This window comes from Capricornis sumatraensis, chromosome 11 (assembly GCF_032405125.1).
Source record: "Capricornis sumatraensis isolate serow.1 chromosome 11, serow.2, whole genome shotgun sequence".
In the NCBI taxonomy this organism is placed as follows: Eukaryota; Metazoa; Chordata; class Mammalia; order Artiodactyla; family Bovidae; genus Capricornis; species Capricornis sumatraensis.
In genome coordinates, this window is record NC_091079.1 from 29,974,014 (window position 1) to 29,994,322 (window position 20,309).

Sequence of the window (20,309 nt, forward strand, 5' to 3'; positions counted from 1 at the left end):
TCACTTTCATGCGTTGGAGAAGGAAATGGCAACCACTCCAGTGTTCTTGCCTGGAGAATCCCAGGCACGGGGGAGCCTGGTGGGCTGCCGTCTGTGGGGTCACATAGAGTTGGACACGACTGAAGTGACTTAGCAGCAGCAGTATGTAAAAGTAATAGCCAGTTCATTGTTGACAACCTGGAAGATGCAGGGGGGAAGAGTAAAATAAAAATCACCAATCACTTTACAGTCTTACCATTAAGGGGTTGGGAACTAGCTAGCTAGCTTCTGACGTTCTTTCTGTCTGTACATACGTCTTGTTTTCCTGTGACTAGTTCTTATACAGTTGTTGCCGTTCACTTTCTAGAGTCGTGTCCACCTCCCTGCAACCTCATGGATTGCAGCATTCCAGGCTCCCCTGCCCTTCGCTACTGGAAATTTGCTCAGATTCATACCTGTCGAGTCAGCAGTGCTATCTGATCATCTCATCCTCCGCCATCCCCTTCTTCTTTTGCCTGTTACATATCATACAATACTTAAACAACACTGGGCTCATACTGCAGTGCTGTTTTATACCTCCAGTCTTCATTTATTTATATACTCTGAAAATGTTTTCCCATTTTGTAAAACATGGTAGCCTAAGAACTTTTGTTTCATAAGAAGCTCCCTAAAGCAGAGCTGCCCAGGGACTTCCCTGGTGGCCCAGTGGCTAAGATTCCATGTTCCCAATGCAGGGAGCCTGGGTTCAAGCTCATTTTTTCATCCATTTACTCAGTCAACAAGCATTTTACTCGGCATATATATATATTGTGTCTATGCTGAGGACTTTATAACACAGTGGTCGACAGAACAATCAGAGCCCCTGTCCTCAAGAAGCTTTGCTCCAGAAAGTGAAAAAAACGCAAACCACTGACTCTAAAATGCAGACTCTCCTGAAAGAAAACCTGTTCTGCCTGGCTGAGAGTAATGGGAGATCAGAGGGGAGCGATCAGTCTAGAGCTAGACCAGTCAGGTCCTCCCTGAGGAAGCGGCCTGGAGATTGGAAGCCCGCTTTGCCAGCAGCCAGAGGAAGAGAGGTCCCGACAGAAGACCCAGCAGGTGCCCGGAGGAAAGACTGTGATGGGTCAAGACACGGAGGGGGCCTGGTGCGGTCGAAGGCTAGTGGGAACTGGTGGGGGAGCCTAGGACATGGGCGGGGCCAGACCTGCAGTAGGACGGGGCACGTGAAGCCAATTGATGTGATCTGATAAGCACTTTAAAATCTCAACCTAACAGCATGGCAGAGCACAAGAGTCTTTGGAGTCAGTGAAAACCTTTATTAATACGCTGACCGACTCCTTTACTTACTGTTTGACCTTGGGCAGGTGGCTTAACCTCTCTCAGCCTGTTTCCTCATTAATTGGGTGAGACCAAGACTCATCTTAAGAGAGTTGTTTCAAACAATAACTTTAGACTGTAGTTGACCAGGCTCCTCTGTCCACGGAATTCTGCAGGCAAGAATACTGGAGTGGGTTGCCATTTCCTCCTGCAGGGGATCTTCCCGACCCAGGGATCGAACCTGGGTCTCTTGTGTCAGGCAGGCAGGTTCTTCACCACTGCACCACCTGGGCAAGCCCCAGTAATTTTAGATAACATGTGTTAAACACAATGCCATCTGTCATTTTAATAACTATTTCAGGCTACCTAGGTTAAAGCAAGGTATACATTGCTTTTGTACTGCAGGGGTACATTATCCTGCAGTTCTATAGGAGGTTGAGACGGGGAAATCACTCTGAAACTTACCAGAGGAGAGAGTGGTGTAATCTGAAGGACACTTGGGAGTCTCCCCTCCACTCCTCCAGCCTCAGAAGACCTGTTTCAGGATCTGAAATGCTATCATTAGATTTTTTTTTTCCCACTATTACTGCTGAGCTTTTCATGTGTAAAGACTCCAAAGAAAATAAACGGGGCTACATTTTATTATTAAGAGTCTGTGTTGTGCCAGGCATTTTGCATGCATTGCGGGCAGTGTCTGCGTGTCGTGGCCCCTTGGCAGCATGTGGCGTGGCCGTGAATGCCTTCCCCAGGCGCAGCCTGGCCGAGTGCACGTCCCCCGGTTGACTGTGCGAGCACAGGGCACTCTGGTGGCTGTGAGGGTTGCACCTACAAAACCCTGAGCAGGGGATGAAGACGCATCCTTACCTCTCACCCCTTGACCTCTGAGCAGAACCTGTTTCCCCTTAATGCATATGCAACCAAATAAAATAAAGCTTAGCTTTTGTTGTTGTTCAGTCGCCAAGTTGTGTCCAACTCTTCACCACCCCACGGACGGCAGCATGCCAGGCTTCCCTGTCCCTCACCATCTTCCAGAGTTTGCCCAAGTTCATGGCATCAGTGATGCCATCCAGCCCTGCCCTCCTCTCCTTCTGCCCTCAATCTTTCCTTTAGCTTAATAGGTTCGTAATAGCTGATAATGATTGTTCATTCACACATACAGTATATCGTAGTTTTCAAAGCATTCTGATACCTCTAGGAAGACAGTGAGGTAAGCATTTCGTTACCTTTAGTGCCAGACCTGGTCTGTGGTTTGATGCCTCCACTTAATAGAGTGTTTGAACACACCTTGCATGGTTCTCAGGAGCCGCCAGTGAAGCAGGCAACCCTTTGTGTCTGCAGTGAAGCAAGAATTTCGTTGGCGTCAGGCCCTGGTCCCTGCACACTGGCTCGGGCTCATAGAGGAAGGCGCCAGGATGCCCATTTTCAAATCAGGGAGCCAAGTCAGCAAGTCAGGCAGTTCTCCCAAAGCCACAGGCCAGGAGTGATGCATGGCCTCATGCCTCGCGGCTCCTGCCAAGAACTCTTTCCTCCGGATCTTAAATGCCCTGGAAGACAGCCTGATGCCCAGGCACCAGAGTAAAACAGCTTCACAGTGGTGAGTCACTCTGCAGGGCAGGAAGGAGTTAACACATGAGCCAGAAGACCTAATTTATACCAGGGAACCTCGGGAGAACGCTGGGAGCTGGCTCATTACTTTAATTGGATTTTCCAATGTGCTGAGCAAGTCAGCAGATTCGCATTAGCTTTACTTTCAGAGGAACTCTTTCTGTCTGCAGAGGGGAAAGAGAGAGAAAGAGAAACCAGTGGGCGGTGAAGACGGGTTGTCAGAAGTAACGCAGGATGACAAAGCAAGCAGATTACGTCCTCGTTAGTTGATAGAGTTGCATGTGCAGGTCGGTGTTGTAGGTGTCCTGGGGGTACCGTCTGCAGAGCTGCGCTGCTGAGTCACTGCCCCACCCCATCGCCAGGCCCGCACCGGCCAGCCAGCAGCTGCCTTGGAGCATGAAGACCTACAGCTGCCGCTTGGCTCCTGTGTTGGGATCTGATCAGTTAGTGAACAAAACAGAGGAGCCGCCTCCCCGTAGGAAGCATACCTTCTAGAAAAGATCGGCGGGAATCAGCAAACGCTAACAAGATCATTCCCTAGCAAAGCTCTACAGGGGTAGAGAAAAACTAAGGGCATGGAGGTGTGTGTGTTTTTATATCCAGGAAAACGGCTCATGAAGCCTTTTCCAGTGGCTGGAATTACAAGGGCAGTTTGTATAATGTCTGGTAGCGTTTAAGCAGTTGTAGGCAAAATGTTTTCCCCAAAGCCAATATTAATCATAGTTCATGTGCTTAAGCAAATCACTTTTGCATCATTGTGCAGGATGGTAGCCCTCAGCCACTCCCTGTCTGATTTACCCCGGATTCCTTGGTGGGCTTGATATGTGTGCTCACAGGGGAAATTGCCCTTTTGTAAGGAAGGAAACAAACAACAGTGTGTTTGGAAAGCACATGCATTTACCACAACTAAACATCACTCCTGAAAGGGGCATTAGTGTGTTATGTGCTTAATAAAATGGAAAAGATGTACCTTTAAAAACATGCCCGTCTACATTGTGTAATCTTGAATCACATAAAGAGCTTATGTTAGTTCAACTCTATTGATAAAGGAAATGGGTTGGGAGTAAATGGGAGTGGAGTAATCAATATAGGACCTCAGTAAAATAAATAGGAAATGATTATATAATGGATTTGAAAGGCTGCTTTTAAAAACCTGAGGCTGACGAAGGTGATACCAGAAGTCTGTCCGCCCATATTATTACCATGTCACACTGACCGCATTGCCCATGGGGTGCTTTTGTTATATATCCGTTTGCAATGAAAAGTTTGCCAAGGCCATGAAAAGGATTCCTGAAAGAGCTGGGAAATTAGCAAAAAAAAAAAAAAAAGGGAAATGACAGAATCCTTCAACTGTGAATCGACCTGATCCATCCCTGTCACAGAAGCAATGCCTTAAAATATCTGAGAGTAGGTGTTCTAGGTTGAGATGGCCAAGGAAGGAAATTTTTCTCTTTAAATTTCTGTCATGAGCGTATTTATTTATTTTAATTTTTCTTTTTTGCTGCAGCAGGTGGCCTGCGGGATCTTAGTTTCCCTTCCAGGGATCGAACCCACGCTCACTTGCAATGGAAATTCAGAATCTTAACCATTAGACTACTAGGGAAATCCCAGGAAGGAAGTTTAGTTTTGCCTAAATATGTCCTAAAAGTTTTCTTCTCTTGAGATTGCTCTGCTGTTTGACTTCTCTCCCTGTCTTTATAAAAATAAATAGTTACTATTCTCACAATCTCCTTTGCCAGTTTCTGTAAATGAACCAACTTCTTCCCAGGAAATAAGAGTTTGTGTACGTTAAAATTTTTTTTTTTTTTTCCTATGGCCTTTTCATAGGCTCATCACTGGAAAGATTCTGAATTCACAATATGTGGTACTTTTGCCTTCTTGGTTTCTTATCAGCCCCCAAGAGTATGTATGCGGATAACCACAAAGAAATTCTTAAGTCTTGGGGTTTTCCATCACTGCAAACTACAGTCCACCACGCTTACCCGGTGCCTCCCCACGATGACAGGGCCAAAATGTGGGGCTGTGTGTTCATTGTGTGGTCAGTACCTGGCTTTTAAGGGACTTTTCCTTCCAAACAACCCTCAAATTCAGTACAAACCATGGAGTTTCATGACTATTATTGTTATTTTGTAACACAGCCTTCAGGCCAAAGTGGCAAGGACATTTATGTATTTTTTGGTTTTTCCTGCTTTTATTTCCCGAAGGATAAGAGGCCTTGGTGAAAGCCTTGATGTGGGACTCATGGTTTAAAATGGTTTATAATCACTGTCTCTTCATGTTCTGTTTTAGAATTTTCACCTGTTTTGGATCAATAGCACAGTCCAGGTTATCCCTCTCCTCACCTCCCCCAAGATGCACAAGGTGCACCGAAAAGGCTTCTCTTCCAGCCAGTGTCCATCCCTGGAAGGGACCATCAGCGGTGTAGTCTGTATCCTCTCTGACATAATTTGAGCGTAGCCATATTTTCTTCCCTCTTTTTGTACAAATCGTTATACACCATGAATACTGTTTTTCACTTTGCTTTGATCACAAAACAGTTTATCTTGGAGGTATTTCCAAAGTCAGACATAATAAACTTTCTCATCTTAATGGCTATTGTGTAGAATTTCCCATAATTTATTAACTGGTCCTCTACTGACAAATACTAAGTGAAGTGAGTAAAGTCGTTCATTCATGTCTGACTCTTTGCCACCTCATGGACTGTAGCCTACCAGGTTCCCCATCCATGGGATTTTCTAGGCAAGAATACTGGAGTGGGTTGCCATTGCCTTCTCCAGGAGATCTTCCCAACCCAGGGATTGAAGCCGGGTTTCCCGCATTGTAGGCAGACGCTTTACCGTCTGAGCCACCAGGGAATTCCGATAAATACTAAACTCAGTCTGAACATTCCTGTAGAGAAGAACCTTGTACGCACGTGACTTTGTGTTTCCTTCATTCTGAAAATATTTAGTGAGTAGCTGCTCTGTGCCAGGCAATGTTCTAAATTCTGGAAGCATAGCAGTGAACACGCAGACCACACTCTCAAAGAGTTTGCATTAAAATTGTGCCTTGTCGCTCAGCCATGTCTGACTCTTTGTGACCCCATGGACTATACCCCACCAGGCTCCTCTGTTCATGGGGATTCTCCAGGTAAGGATACTGGAGCGGGTTGCCATGCCCTCCTCCAGGGGAGCTTCCCAACCCAGGGATCAAACCCAGGTTTCCCGCATTACAGGTGGATTCTTTACCATCTGAGCAACCAGGGAAGCCTGCATTCAAGTTGAAAACACAGCAAAACACATAAGGAAACAAATACACGTATAAATGATAAGGGTGGTAAAGGTTGAGAAGTAATGCAAGGATCTTCACAAACAGGGGATAGGTACTTTCTGCCTTGGTTAATGGAGGTCCGTACCTCACTTACCACCGTCCACACAAGGTGAACGTGGCCCCAAGTCCCAAGACCGCAGGGTAGCAGGATGCAGGGGGCTTGTGGCCCAGGAATGAGATTGTTGAGGACTCAGAACAAAATATTATTCTAGCTATCTGTCCAGGACAGAGAGTGAATCCTCTTAATCTTTATTTTTCCCCATCTCAGATCCAAGGCCAGTGGTTTTCACCCTTTCTTTTTTTTCCTCATTATTACCTGCAAGCCTCCATCCCAGGGAGCATTTTTATTATTTTTTTAATAATTTTACTACTAATTTTTGGCTGTGCTGGGTCCTTTTGCTGTATGGGCTTTTCTCTAGTTGTGAAGAGTGCGTGGGGCGGGCTACTATCTAGCTGCGGTGTGCCAGCTTCTCACTGCAGCGGCTTCTCCTGTGGAGCCCAGGCTCTAGGGCTTGTGGGCTTCAAAATTGCAGCGTGTTGGGCTCAGTAGTTAATAGCACATGGGGCTAGTTCTCTGCAGTGTGTGGAATCCTCCTGGACCAGGGATCAAACCCGTGTATCCTGCATTGACAGGCAGATTCTTACAGACTGTACCACCAGGGAAGCTTACTTCTTTCCTAATAACTTCCCCTATGAAATTCGAATACTGTGGTATTCTGTTTCAGCTTACATACTGTGACCCTTTGGAAAGCCACAGACCCTTATAATATCTGAGGCGTTTTCACCCCACTCCCTGAGACCAGCACCCCAGACCACCCTGGAACGAGGACTGTGCATCTGGCCTGCCAGCCCAGCTGGGTGATGGTGAGATGGCAGAGATGAGGTGGCCTTGGTAGGAATCTCTTTGTCTTTGAAATAAGAAGAGTTGGTTGTTTCTGGTCTAAGCCCTGTAGTGGTGGGGAACTGTCCTCGTGTGTATCTCATTGGTGGTCAGGGAGAGCAGGACATGGAGTGACTTAGAGCTGCAGGAAACCTCAGATGAGAACCTCAGGCCAGGGCTAGGGAGGTGTTCCGGGCAGGAGGAAAAACCTCCCTGCCCTGCCCCTCCGCCTCTGCTCCCACATTGCCTTCAGTTCAGTTCAGTCGCTCAGTCATGTCTGACTCTGCAGCCCCATGGACTGCAGCATGCCAGGCCTCCCTGTCCATCACCAACTCCCGGAGCTTGCTCAAACTCCTGTCCATTGAGTCAGTGATGCCATCCAACCATCTCATCTTCTGTTGGACCCTTCTCCTGCCTTCAGTCTTTCCCAGCATCAGGGTGTCTTTTCCAGCGAGTCAGTTCTTCACACCAGGTGGCCAAAGTATTGGAGTTTCAGCTTCAGCACCACGTTGCCTTCATTTCTATTTAACATCCCATAGGATTTTCAAAGTAAACACGTCTTCAGCTTTTCCCAAGTATCAGGGAACACACTAGCACTTTCCTCGTACGTGAACTCACTGCATCGTCACAGCAGCCACCCGCAACAGACTGTAACATCCTCGCTTTAGAGATGTGGTTAAGAGGGTCTCACACAGAGCCTGTAAACGTCAGCCTTGCTCCTTCACACACCGGTTTCTCCCTCTGCTGCTGATAAACACGTGGCATCATCCTCTGGTAGAGTTGGCTGCATGCTGATTGTGTCTGCCCCCCACGTGCGGGCTCTCTGGAGGCAGGCGGTGTTTTAGACATTCTGGCACCCCTATCTCAGCCCTGGCATTGCAGGTGTCATGGAATAGGTACTAAGTCAATGATTGATGGAAGGGTGGGTGGGTCACCTGACAGGTGAATACACTTACACATGAACAAAATGACCTCTCAAATGAGGGAACCCACGGCCTCCGCATGTGAAACCAGTGCTGTGGGTCCCTGGCGTCTTGGTTGCACACTGCTGAGACTGACTTCCCTGAGATGCCTGGGTCTCCTTGAAGACAGACTGTACCATAAACTCTCCTCAGCCCTGGCTCTCCTGACTGTGTGCACACTAGACCATCCTCCCCTTGGTTTCCCACCCCCTGCCCCCCTGCTCCCCAGCTGGTTATAGTCCTACCCCCTCTCTGTGGACTTCTCTCTGCTCCATCCTGAAATCAAGGAGACCCAGGCCGCTGCCCCATAACAGAGAAAACCCCTCCCCCAGCTGTAGGTTGCACTTGCTAAGTCGTTTTCTTTTTTGTTTACTTTTTTAAAATTTATTTATTTTTGGTTATGCTGGGTCTTCGTGGCAGCACACGGGCTTTCTCTAGTTGCGGCAAGGAGGGGCTACTCTCCAGTTGAGGTGTGCGGGCTTATCGCGGTGGCTTCTCTTGTTGGGGAACCCAGGTTCCAAGCGCAGGGGTCTAATTAAGTTGTTGCAGCCCGCAGGCTCAGTATTGGGGCTGGTGCGCTCTCGAGCACAGGCTCAGTAGCTGTGGTGCCTGGGCTTAGTTGCTCTGTGGCATATGTGGGAATCTTTCTGGGCCAAGGATCCAACCTGTGTCTCTTGCATCAGCAGGTGGATTAGTAAAAAGTAGTAAATTAGGGTTTCCCTTGTGACTCAGCCGGTAAAGAATCCACCTGCAATGCAGGGGGACCTGTGTTCAATCCTTGGGTTGGGAAGATCTCCTGGAGAAGGGAAAGACTCCCCACTCCAGTATTCTGGCATGGAGAATTCCATGGACTGTATACATGGGGTCACAAAGAGTCGGACACGACTGAGCAACTTTCACGTCCCTTGAGTAAATTAGATGGCTAGGAGACTACATTATTTCTTTAAAATTGGGATTAAGTTTACCTACCATGAAATGCACAGATCTGTTTATTTCTTGGCTGTGGTGGGTCTTTGCCGCCGCACGTGGGCTTTCTCTAGTTGCAGTGGGCGAGAGCTACTCTTCCTCGTGCTGTGCGGGCTTCTCATTGCAGTGGCTTCTCTTTTCTGGCACAGAGGCTTAAGCTGTTGCAGCTCGTGGGCTCAGTAGTGTGGCTCGTGCGCTCTAGAGCACGGGCTCAGTAGTTGCAGTGAGCAGGCTTAGCTGCTCTGCCCGTGTGGGAATCTTCCCAGACCAGGCATCAAATCGGTGTCCTGTATTCCAAGACAAATTCTTCCCGCTGGGCCACCAGGGAACCCCTGAAGAGCTTTCTCTTTCAACAAAACTTGGGCACTGAGGATACAGTTGCAAGCAGGGCGAGCAAGGTCTCTGCCCTCACTGCGTCACGGCTGTACTTGCGTGGGGGCGACGGTGCTCACCGAGCATCAGCTGGTTTTGCGGTTCCCTGTGTGCTCCCTTTTTAACTGTCTCCCGTCTTCGTTTGCTTTTCAGCTCCAGGGCCTGAGCCACAATGTGATCTTCACCTTGGATTCCTTGTTGAAAGGAGACCTGAAGGGAGTCAAAGGCGTGAGTGTTCTGAAATTCAATTTTCACTTTAGCTTCAAAGGATCGATTTGTTCTCGTCTTTGAAGATCCTAGTGGCGCTGGTATCTGAAAGACACTCTGAACATGTTCAGCATGAAAAGTGTTGTTGGACGGCGGTCATTAGAAGAAAGACACCGACTCGCATAGTGTTATTGGCTGAGAAATAGGATGAGATGCTGTCAGGAAGATGGGCGGGCAGGGAGTGGGCTATGCTGAGTCTGGGCTCCACCCTGGTGGACCCACCTCTCAGAACCACCAGGTACTGCCTCATGGTTTTGACTGGGAACATGCGTGCTACAACTGTCTTAGCTTTCTTGGGTGTAATAAGTCACATGGTGTGCCTGAAAGTGTCCCATGTAAAGTTTCCAGGGTCCTGTAACAGAAATTGTTTCTGCTAAGATGTGATTTGAAAATTATTCACCTTGAAGCAAAAGCATGTTTAATCTCAATTTTATTTTCTCTTTTCTAAGGATCTCAAGAAGCCATTTGACAAAGCTTGGAAAGATTATGAGACGAAGTTGTAAGTGTGTTTTTTTTTTATTGGTTTCTTTTTGTTGTTGTTACTGTTTTAAGTGTTCTAAGAAAAAGAATAACTAAAAGAAGGACAGAGTCTTGAACTAATTCCTTCAGGAGAAAAACACTGCCAAGTCCATCCTTGTAAGGGCCGTGAGGCTGAGTATGCTGACCTGATTAGAAGTGGTTCCACCTCCCATGCTGGTTGTCTAGAGTGAGATGTACTTTCATTGTCAATTATTTTGGCGTCTGTGGCTGATACTGACGGTCAAGTTAAAGGTCAGTGAGTATTGTAGTTTTTCTTTCTTTAAAGTTCATGCATAGCGATAGACCATTTACCCGTTTCTGGATAACACAGCAACTCAGAAATAAAAAATAGCTACTGTTTGTGTTGTGACTCCACGGTGAAGAAGCCCGCCTGCCAATGTAGGGGACATGGGTTCTTTCCCTGGGTCACGAAGATCCCCCGGAGAAGGAAATGGCAACCCATTCCAGTATTCTTGCCTGGAGAATCCCATGGACAGAGGAGCCCGGCAGCCTACGGTCCACAGGGTTGCAAAGAGTCAGACACGACTTGGCAACAAAACAACTGTAACGTCCATCTGCCCACCGGGGCCTGAGCAAAATGCTTTACATGCATGACCTCCTCACAGCACCCCTCTCAGTGTGCACCTTGGACTGCCTATTTGTGGATTAGGAAACTGAAGCTTAGAAAAGCTAAGGGGCTTCGGAAGGTCCTAAGGCTAGTAAGTGTGGCTTCCCGTCTGGTCTCTGTGACCCCAGAACAGCATAGCGTGGCTGCAGCCAGAGGCCTGCAAGCTGGAGCGATCCACGTGGGACCAGGGAGACGCTGCCCATCAGACCTCAGCGTGGACCTGGCTCATCCTCATACTATACGGGTCGTTCTTCCACATCCCTTTCTTATTATTTGTTGTTCAGTCGCTCAGTAGTGTCCAACTCTTTGTGACCCCATGGACAGCAACATGCCAGGCTTCCTTGTCCTTCATTGTCTCCCTGAGTTTGCTCAAATTCATGTCCTTTGAGTCGATGATGCCATCCAGCCCTCTCACCCTCTGTTGCCCCTTCTGCCCTCAGTCTTTCCCAGCATCAGGGTCTTTTCCAATGAGTTAGTTCTTCACATCAGGTGGCCAAAGTATTAAGCCTCAGCATCAGTCTTTCCAGTGAATATTCAGGGTTGATTTCCTTTAGGATTGACTGGTTTGATCTCCTTGCTGTCCAAGGGACTCTCAAGAGTCTTCTCCAGCCCTACATTTCGAAAGCATCAGTTCTTCAGTGCTCAGCTTTCTTTATGGTCCAGCTCTCACATCCAGACATGACTACTGGAAACACCATAGCTTTGACTTGATGGACCTTTCTTGGCAATGATGTCTCTGTTTTTTAATACACTGTCTAGGTTGGTCATAGCTTTTCTTCTAAGGAGCAGTCGTCTTTTAATTTCAAGGCTGCAGTCACCATCCATAGTGATTCTTATTAGTACTCTGAGACATTTATAACACCAGGCAGTGGGGTGAGGCAGGAGGAGAAATGTATTTAAAAGCATTTAATAAATGTCTTGGCTATAAACTTGGATAACTATAAACATGAGAGAATAAAAACATTTCCGTAGGCAGCAATAACAGGAAAGTGAAAACACAAGCCAGAGAAAAACAAATTCAGGATTAAAATGTTTTCCCCGAAATCACTTCTATAATCGCTTATGTAATACGCACATCGTTGAGGATTTGCTGCCTAAGGAATGCTTCTGATGTGCTGTGACGGTGACAAATGGTGCTGAGAACAGAAGGGTTCCTAAAATGGCCAGGCAGGGTAAGCGAAGGCCATGGGCCATGGCGTCAGGCCCATGTGTCTTGCCCTGTGCAAGTGGGTCTTGAGTGCTCACAAGACTGCCAGGCCCAAGGGCGTCTGCACACAACAGAAAGGAGCTAGAACTGAGTCCTTACAAGGAGGGTGGGGCTCCTGAGTTCTCCCCACATCCCTCAGGTTCCTCTTGCTGTACCTTCTTGGTTCATCTGTATTGTATTGCCGTGATAGGTGAGGATTTATCACGCTTGTACAACCATCCCCATCACTTTTCCACCCCACCCCCTCCTCATTCATCCAGTAAGATAAATACAGTGATTTGTGTTTTAAGCTAGCTGTCAGTGATTACATTTTTGTGAGTATAAATATGCTGAACATGCATTTGTGCTCAGGCTGTCCATGGGATTCTCCAGGCAAGGATCCTGGAGTGAGCCATTTCCTCCTCCAGTGGATCTTCCTGACCCAGGGATGGAGCCCACGTCTCCTGCACCTCCTGCATCAGCAGCCTGGTTCTTTACCTCTAGCGCCGCCTGGGAAGCCCTGAACATTCACGCATTAGTCTTTTTGTGGATCTGTTCAGTTCAGTTGCTCAGTCGTGTCCGACTCTTTGCGACCCCATGAATCGCAGCACGCCAGGCCTCCTTGTCCATCACCAACTCCTGAAGTTCACTCAGACTCACGTCCATCGAGTCCGTGATGCCATCCAGCCATCTCATCCTCTGTCGTCCCCTGCTCCTCCTGCCCCCAATCCCTCCCAGCATCAGAGTCTTTTCCAGTGAGTCCGCTCTTCGCGTGAGGTGGCCAAAGTACTGGAGTTTCAGCTTTAGCATCATTCTTTCCGAAGAAATCCCAGGGCTGATTTCCTTCAGAATGGACTGGTTGGATCTCCTTGCAGTCCAAGGGACTCTCAAGAGTCTTCTCCAACACCACAGTTCAAAAGCATCAATTCTTCGGCGCTCTGCCTTCTTCACAGTCCAACTCTCACATCCATACATGACTACTGGAAAAACCATAGCCTTGACTAGACAGACCTTAGTCGGCAAAGTAATGTCTCTGCTTTTGAATATGCTGTCTAGGTTGGTCATAACTTTTCTTCCAAGGAGTAAGCGTCTTTTTCATGGCTGCAGTCACCATCTGCAGTGATTTTGAAGCCCCCAAAAAAAGTCTGCCACTGTTTCCACTGTTTGCCCATCTATTTCCCATGACGTGATGGGACCGGATGCCATGATCTTCGTTTTCTGAATGTTGAGCTTTAAGCCAACTTTTTCACTCTCCACTTTCACTTTCATCAAGAGGCTTTTTAGTTCCTCTTCACTTTCTGCCATAAGGGTGGTGTCATCTGCATATCCGAGGTTCTTGATATTTCTCCCGGCAATCTTGATTCCAGCTTATGTTTCTTCCAGTCCAGCGTTTCACATGACGTACTCTGCATATAAGTTAAATAAGCAGGGTAACAATATACAGCCTTGACGTACTCCTTTCCCTATTTGGAACCAGTCTGTTGGTTCATGTCCAGTTCTAACTTTTGCTTCCTGACCTGCATACAGATTTCTCAAGAGGCAGGTTAGGTGGTCTGGTATTCCCATCTCTCTCAGAATTTTGCACAGTTTATTGTGATTCACAGTCAAAGGCTTTGGCATAGTCAATAAAGCAGAAATAGATGTTTTTCTGGAACTCTCCTGCCTTTTCAGTGATCCAGCGGATGTTGGCAATTTGATCTCTGGTTCCTCTGCCTTTTCTAAAACCAGCTTGAACATCAGGAAGTTCACAGTTCACGTATTGCTGAAGCCTGGCTTGGAGAATTTTGAGCATTACTTTACTAGTGTGTTGAGATGAGTGCAATTGTGTGGTAGTTTGAGCATTCTTTGGCATTGCCTTTCTTTGGGATTGGAATGAAAACTGACCTTTTCCAGCCCTGAGGCCACTGCTGAGTTTTCCAAATTAGCTGGCATATTGAGGTGCAGCACTTTCACAGCATCATCTTTCAGGATTTGAAATAGCTCAACTGGAATTCCATCACCTCCACTAGCTTTGTTCGTAGTGATGCTTTCTAAGGCCCACTTGACTTCACATTCCAGGATGTCTGGCTCTAGGTGAGTGATCACACCATCGTGATTATCCAGGTCATGAAGATCTTTTTTGTACAGTTCTTCCATGTATTCTTGCCACCTCTTCTTAATATGTTCTGCTTCTGTACTGTCCATACCATTTCTGTCCTTTATCGAGCCCATCTTTGCATGAAATGTTCCCTTGGTATCTCTAACTTTCTTGAAGAGATCTCTAGTTTTTCCCATTCTGTTCTTTTCCTCTATTTCTTTGCATTGATCACTGAGGAAGGCTTTCTTATCTCTTCTTGCTATTCTTTGGAATTCTGCATTCAGATGCTTATATCTTTCCTTTTCTCCTTGGCTTTTCGCTTCTCTTCTTTTCACAGCTATTTGTAAGGCCTCCCAGACAGCCAGTTTGCTTTTTTGCATTTCTTTTCCATGGAGATAGTCTTGATCCCTGTCTCCTGTACAATGTCACGAATCATTCCATAGTTCATCAGGCACTCTGTCTTATCAGATCTAGGCCCTTAAATCTATTTCTCACTTCCACTGTATAATCATAAGGGATTTGACTTAGGTCATAGCTGAATGGTCTAGTGGTTTTCCTTACTTTCTTCAATTTAAGTCTGAATTTGGTAATAAGGAGTTCATGATCTGAGCCACAGTCAGCTCCTGGTCTTGTTTTTGCTGACTGTATAGAGCTTCTCCATCTTTGGCTGCAAAGATAAATATGTATTGTCAGTCTGAAGGTATGCTATGATTGAATTCCCAACTCTTTTTTTTTGTTTGTTTGCTTTTTCTTAATGAAGCAATTGCCTCATTTATTCATGTACTTAGTTGTACATGAATCTATTGTGAATTCTTATTATCCCAGCAGATGTCCAATATACCTATTAATGTTGCTGCTGAGCAAATACATGATGTATATTATTATGGTGATTATATATCAATTATCATTAAATTCTCTGTCAGTTCCTTTGCCTTCCTGGAGACATCCTTCCAGGGCCTCCTATGTCAGCAGAGGGGCTTCCTTCATAGCTCAGTTGGTAAAGAATTTGCCTGCGATGAAGGAGACATGGGTTCGATTCCTGGATCAGGAAGATCCCCTGGAGAAGAAAATGGCAACCCACTCCAGTATTCTTGCCTGGAGAATCACATGGGCAGAGGATCATGGTGGGCCACAGTGCATGGGGTCACAAGAGTCGGACGGAGTGACTAAAGAGAGAGATGCCAGCAGAGCGGCTCTCACCCTGGGGCTCCCCCTAGTGGTAGGCCTGTTTCCTTGCCGTGGTAAGCCCAGAATTTGGTGAGCACACCACCTCTTCCCTGAGGGCTTCCCTGATAGCTCAGGTGGTAAAGAATCTGCCTGCAATGCATCAGACCCTGGTTTGACTCTGGGTTGGGAAGATCCGCTGGAGAAGGGATAGGCCACCCACTCCAGTATTCTTGGGATTCCCTTGTGGCTCAGCTGGTGATGAATCTGCCTGCAATGCAGGAGACTGGGGTTCTACCCCTGGGTTGGGAAGATCCCCTGGAGACAGGAAAGGCTACCCATTCTGGCCTGGAGAATTCCATGAACTGTATAGTCCAGGGGATTGCAAAGAGTCGGACACAACTTAGCAGCTTTCACTTGCACGAGACCTCCAAGCCCTTCCCAGAGAGCAGCTCTAGAGGAGGTAAGATGTTCAGGTTTTGGCATGTCCAGCAATGCCTTCCTTCTGCCATCACACAGAATTGAGAGATGGCCGAATACAAAATTTTAACTTTATAATAATTTTCTCGCAAAATGTTGAAAGCATTACTCCATTGTTCTGCGATTTCCAGTGTTGCTAGTGAAAAAAAAGTCAGATGTCTCTGATTCCCATTTCTTTGTGTGTGTGACACGTGGAGGTTTTAGGGGGGGGCGTGGTTGGTTCATTTTCAGTTAGAAAATGTTCAAGTCTTCCCTTTATGAGTGGTCTTGCAGAGCTGCTTCATATGCCGTGGTGTGTGCACTGACCTTCTGTTTGTAGCTTTTTACTCCTTCACGAAAAGTCTGGAAACTTTTCATGTGATTCCTCAGGTGTTTTTTTTTTTGTTTGTTTTTTTTTTTAACACACCTCATCATACAGTGTTGGACTTCTAGCTTGTCCTTACACTTCTGTCTTTTCTGTCCTATTTATATTTTAGGTCATTTCTTCACCTTTTTTCCCACTGTTTCCATTTATTTTGTGTGTGTGTATTATTTTGGTTATCATGTTTTAAATTTCAAAAAGCTCTTTTTCACAGTTAGTTGGGGTTAGGGACGCTTCTTTTATAGTTTCTTGTTTTGTAGAGGCACTGTTTTAGCTCTCTGAGGATTTGGTTACCTTTTATAAATTTTTTTCTGCTTTCTTACTGCTCCTGGTTCCCTATGCCACCCCAGCCCTGCTGTTTGTCTTTTTTGATCTCTCCATTTCATTTTGGGGCCTTTGCTCAATTATCCTTACTGTCCCTGACTGCCCATTCATATCTCAGAGCAAGGCACCCCACGTATTCACTGAAAGGTCATGTACATATCAGGGTTTCTCAAGAGAACTAGAGCTGGCTCTTTAGGTATTAAGTTAGGGGATGTCAAATCAGTTTTTTAATTGGGATTATTCTACATGTCAGTATCCAGAGGTCTGTCTTCTGGGACCACCCAGCCCCTTGTATCCCCAACTGGTGAGTGTATATTCTGGAAGCTGCAGAAGGCAGGGGACCCTGTCGTTTGGGGTGCAGACTTTTCTCTCTTCAGACCTGCTCTTCCAAATCTTTGTTGAATTCTCTCGGTTTTTTTTTTCTTTTTGGTCTCCAGTTCCTGTCTTTGGGAGATTATACTTTTTTAATGACTTCCCTATCATTTTAGTGAGCTTGGTGAAGGAAGAATAAATAAATGCATGTGGTCATCACCATGTTAACCCAGCGTCTGTCATTGCCCAGTTGTGTCCGACCCTTTGGGCTGCAGCACGCCAGGCTCCCCTGTCCTTCACCATCTCCTGGAGTTTGCTCAAACTCATATTCACTAAGTCGGTGATGCCATCCAACCTTCTCATCCTCTGCCACCCCCTTCTCCTTCTGCCTTCATTGTTTCCCAGCACTAGGGTCTCTTCCAGTGAGTCGGGTCTTCACATCAGGTGGCCAAAGTATTGGAGCTTCAGCTTCAGCATCAGTCCTTCCAATGTATATTCAGGGTTATATTTCCTTTAGGATTGACTGGTTTGATCTCCTTGCAGTCTGTCATTACTATTAAGTTTTTCCCTGCTCATGTTCCCTCTCCAGAATCTGTAGCTTCCTGCTTCTCTTCCCACCCACACCAGTGGAGAGAGAGCTGAGGCTTATTCTCCTTCTGGTAAAATCCCTGCCTTCACACCCTTTTAACCTGTGAGGTGCGTAATGGAAGAGTTGTTAGGTATGCCAGACACTAGGGTATTACAGTGAATCTCAGCCCAGTTTGTAAGTTTTTCATTGAGTTGATGGCTCGATTTTTCTACTGTGTTTGTGTGTTGGCAAAGATATTGGCTTTCATAGGGTTTGTTTTCCCATCACCGCAATTTAAAAGAAAACTCAAAGGCTAGGTCAGTCTTTGCTTTCACAACTATAAATGATAGGCTCTCTTTGGTGAGAACTTTAATGTTGCTTGTGAGTGAATGTGGGGAAAAAAATTTTGGTGAGAGAGAATACTGGTGAATATTAAGTTTTACTGGTTGAGGTATATAGGATTTTTTTTTTTCAACTGTGTGTCCAGTTGAATGAATCCTGCAATGCAGGAGGCCCGGGTTCGATCCCTGGATCGGGAAGATCCCGTAGAGAAGGAAATGGCAACCCACTCCAGTATTTTTGCCTGGAGAATCCCAGGGACAGAGGAACCTGGCAGGCTACAATCCATTGGGTCACAAGAGTCAGACACGACTTAGTGAGTAAACCACCACCAGTTGAATGAAAACTGAAATGAAGCTGTCATTAAGAAAGTCTGAGTTAGAAAGAAAGAAATTAGAAGTCTGCTTTCAGATTAAATGGATTTTTAGAAAAAGAGCTGTGGCCATTGGTATCGATACCAAAATATTATCTACCGTAGCCAAGGATCCCCCTCAGATCCTCTTGGTTTAATGTGCTTTCTCCGCGCTTATTTCCTTGGCTCCCTCCTGGTCCTCTCCCAACTGAAGAACATTTTCACAGCATTCCAAAGAAGAGATTTGGATTTCTCCTAAATCTTGACTGTGTACAATCCATTGCCAGGTGGTTAAATGACTAAAATATTAGAGAGTGAAAAACAACCTATGTTGAGAGAAATATTGAATATTACCTTTGGCTAACTTTTGTGCATGCCTCCAAAGACCCATTATATACTCTTGAAATACCTCTCAAGTCTTATAGTCTATTAATAATCAAGATATGCCTGAGGCCTCCAACCTCCTGATTTCTTTTGTATCATGAAAGTGCTTTACTGCAGAAAAGGTAAACTGTCACAGTGACTTGATGCCAACCAGCATGGAAGAGAACTTAGGTGAATCCTCTCAAGGGTGAGATCAAAGTTAAAACGTAGGCAGTGTCCTTGGTGAAAATCCATACAACGTGTTGACTCTTCTTTGAACTTTTGATAGAAGCCGTCCATTTAAGAGTCCCTGCCTCTTCTGGTACTCTTGCCTGGAAAATCCCATGGACAGAGGAGCCTGGTAGGCTGCAGTCCATGGGGTCGCTAAGAATCGGGCACTTTCACTTTTACTTTCACTTTTCACTTTCATGCATTGGAGAACGAAATGGCAACCCACTCCAGTATTCTTGCCTGGAGAATCCCAGGAACAGAGGAGCCTAGTGGGCTGCCATCTGTGGGGTCGCACGGAATCAGACACGACTGAAGCGACTCAGCAGCTTCTTCTAGTAATGAAGAAAGAGTCGAATGGCTGTCCTTAAAGACAAGAGTGTGGTTTTCTGGTTTTTAAATGCTGGCGTCTGCTTTGGTTACAGTACCAAAATTGAGAAGGAGAAAAGGGAGCACGCTAAGCAGCACGGGATGATCCGCACGGAGATCACTGGCGCCGAGATCGCAGAGGAAATGGAGAAGGAGCGGCGCCTCTTCCAGCTCCAGATGTGCGAGGTAAGGACGGCCGGAGCCCGCCCTGCGCCTCGGACGCGGTTCCCGCTCGCCTTTCCTGCTGGTCAGCCGTCCTTATGCTTAAACGCGGGCTGTGGTTTGATGATCAGAGGAGGGGACCGTTTCTCAAGGACTCTCTAATCTCCACTTTTCTCCAAGCCTTTTGGGATCCGCCGTCTCACTGTTGTCTCATATTTTGAGCCCGGGTCCTAGGGGGCTCTTTAAGCCAAAACGGGATTCTTTGGTGAGAACTTTAATATCGCTTGTGAGTGAGTGTGGAAAAAAAAAACAAAAAACTGGGAGTGAGAGGTAACACTGGTGAATATTTTTACTAGTACAGGTTGTACAGCATGGTTTTTGTTTTGTTTTGGTTTTAACCCTGTGTCCAGTTTGAATGAAAACTGAAATGAAGTAGTCAAAAAAGTCTGAATTCATGGGGAGAAATGCAATGAAAAGCATGTTACCGTAGCCTTAGAACAGTGGTTCTCAAACTGGGTTCCCATTGAACAGTGGCATTCCGTGACCTAGAGACCAACTCATTCTGATACTAATAGATTTTTTTTTTTTTTGGCAGTTTTCAGAAAATATTAAAGTAGATAGAATTTTCTCAGTTTCAAGATTTTCTTCCTTAATTTTTTTTTTTTAAAATTTCTGTTCTGACCCCCCTCATCAGCCTTCAGCTCCTTCTGGGAGCTTATCTGTTCATGAGCACTTTCACACCATAAACAAGTGAACAAGAAGCAAACAATATCAACAGAAAATCTTGGCCAGTTGTGAAAATCAGAGCCAGTAACGTTTAGCGCATAAATGGCAACCCATTCCTGTGTCCTTGCCTGGAGAATCCAATGGACACAGGAGTCTGGCGGGCCATCATGGTCCATGGGGCCACAGAGAGTCGGACACGAGTGAAGCGACTAAGCAAGCGAGTGCATTATTATTTTTTTTCCTTTCCCTTTTTAGTACCTAAAGTACTTTCCAATTTACCTCTTTGGTCTGAATGTTTGAGTATCTTACAGCATTTTCCTTAAAGAGAATGCCATTTGTCTTTCAGTCCATCTTTCAGGTTTTGTCCCCATGAACAGTGAGTTTGAGATCCACTGAACTGGGGTGGGGGCTGGGATAATCCATTATTACGGAATGTTTTGCTGTGTTTGGTTTCCGCTTGTCTAGTAAACTAATCTTAAGCATTTCTAAAATGC

The 20,309-nt window shown here is 46.1% G+C and overlaps 1 protein-coding gene across 2 annotated transcripts in view; it reads left to right on the forward strand.

Annotated features, from left to right (window-relative positions):
• Window positions 1–20,309, forward strand: part of ASAP1 (ArfGAP with SH3 domain, ankyrin repeat and PH domain 1) — a 335,628-nt gene that overhangs the window by 237,925 nt on the left and 77,394 nt on the right. For both annotated transcript variants that reach the window (XM_068983842.1, XM_068983843.1), the window contains 3 exons: window positions 9,544–9,618; window positions 10,107–10,156; window positions 18,984–19,113. In XM_068983842.1, the coding sequence (XP_068839943.1) occupies window positions 9,544–9,618; window positions 10,107–10,156; window positions 18,984–19,113 (255 nt within the window). The remainder of the gene's footprint in view (window positions 1–9,543; window positions 9,619–10,106; window positions 10,157–18,983; window positions 19,114–20,309) is intronic.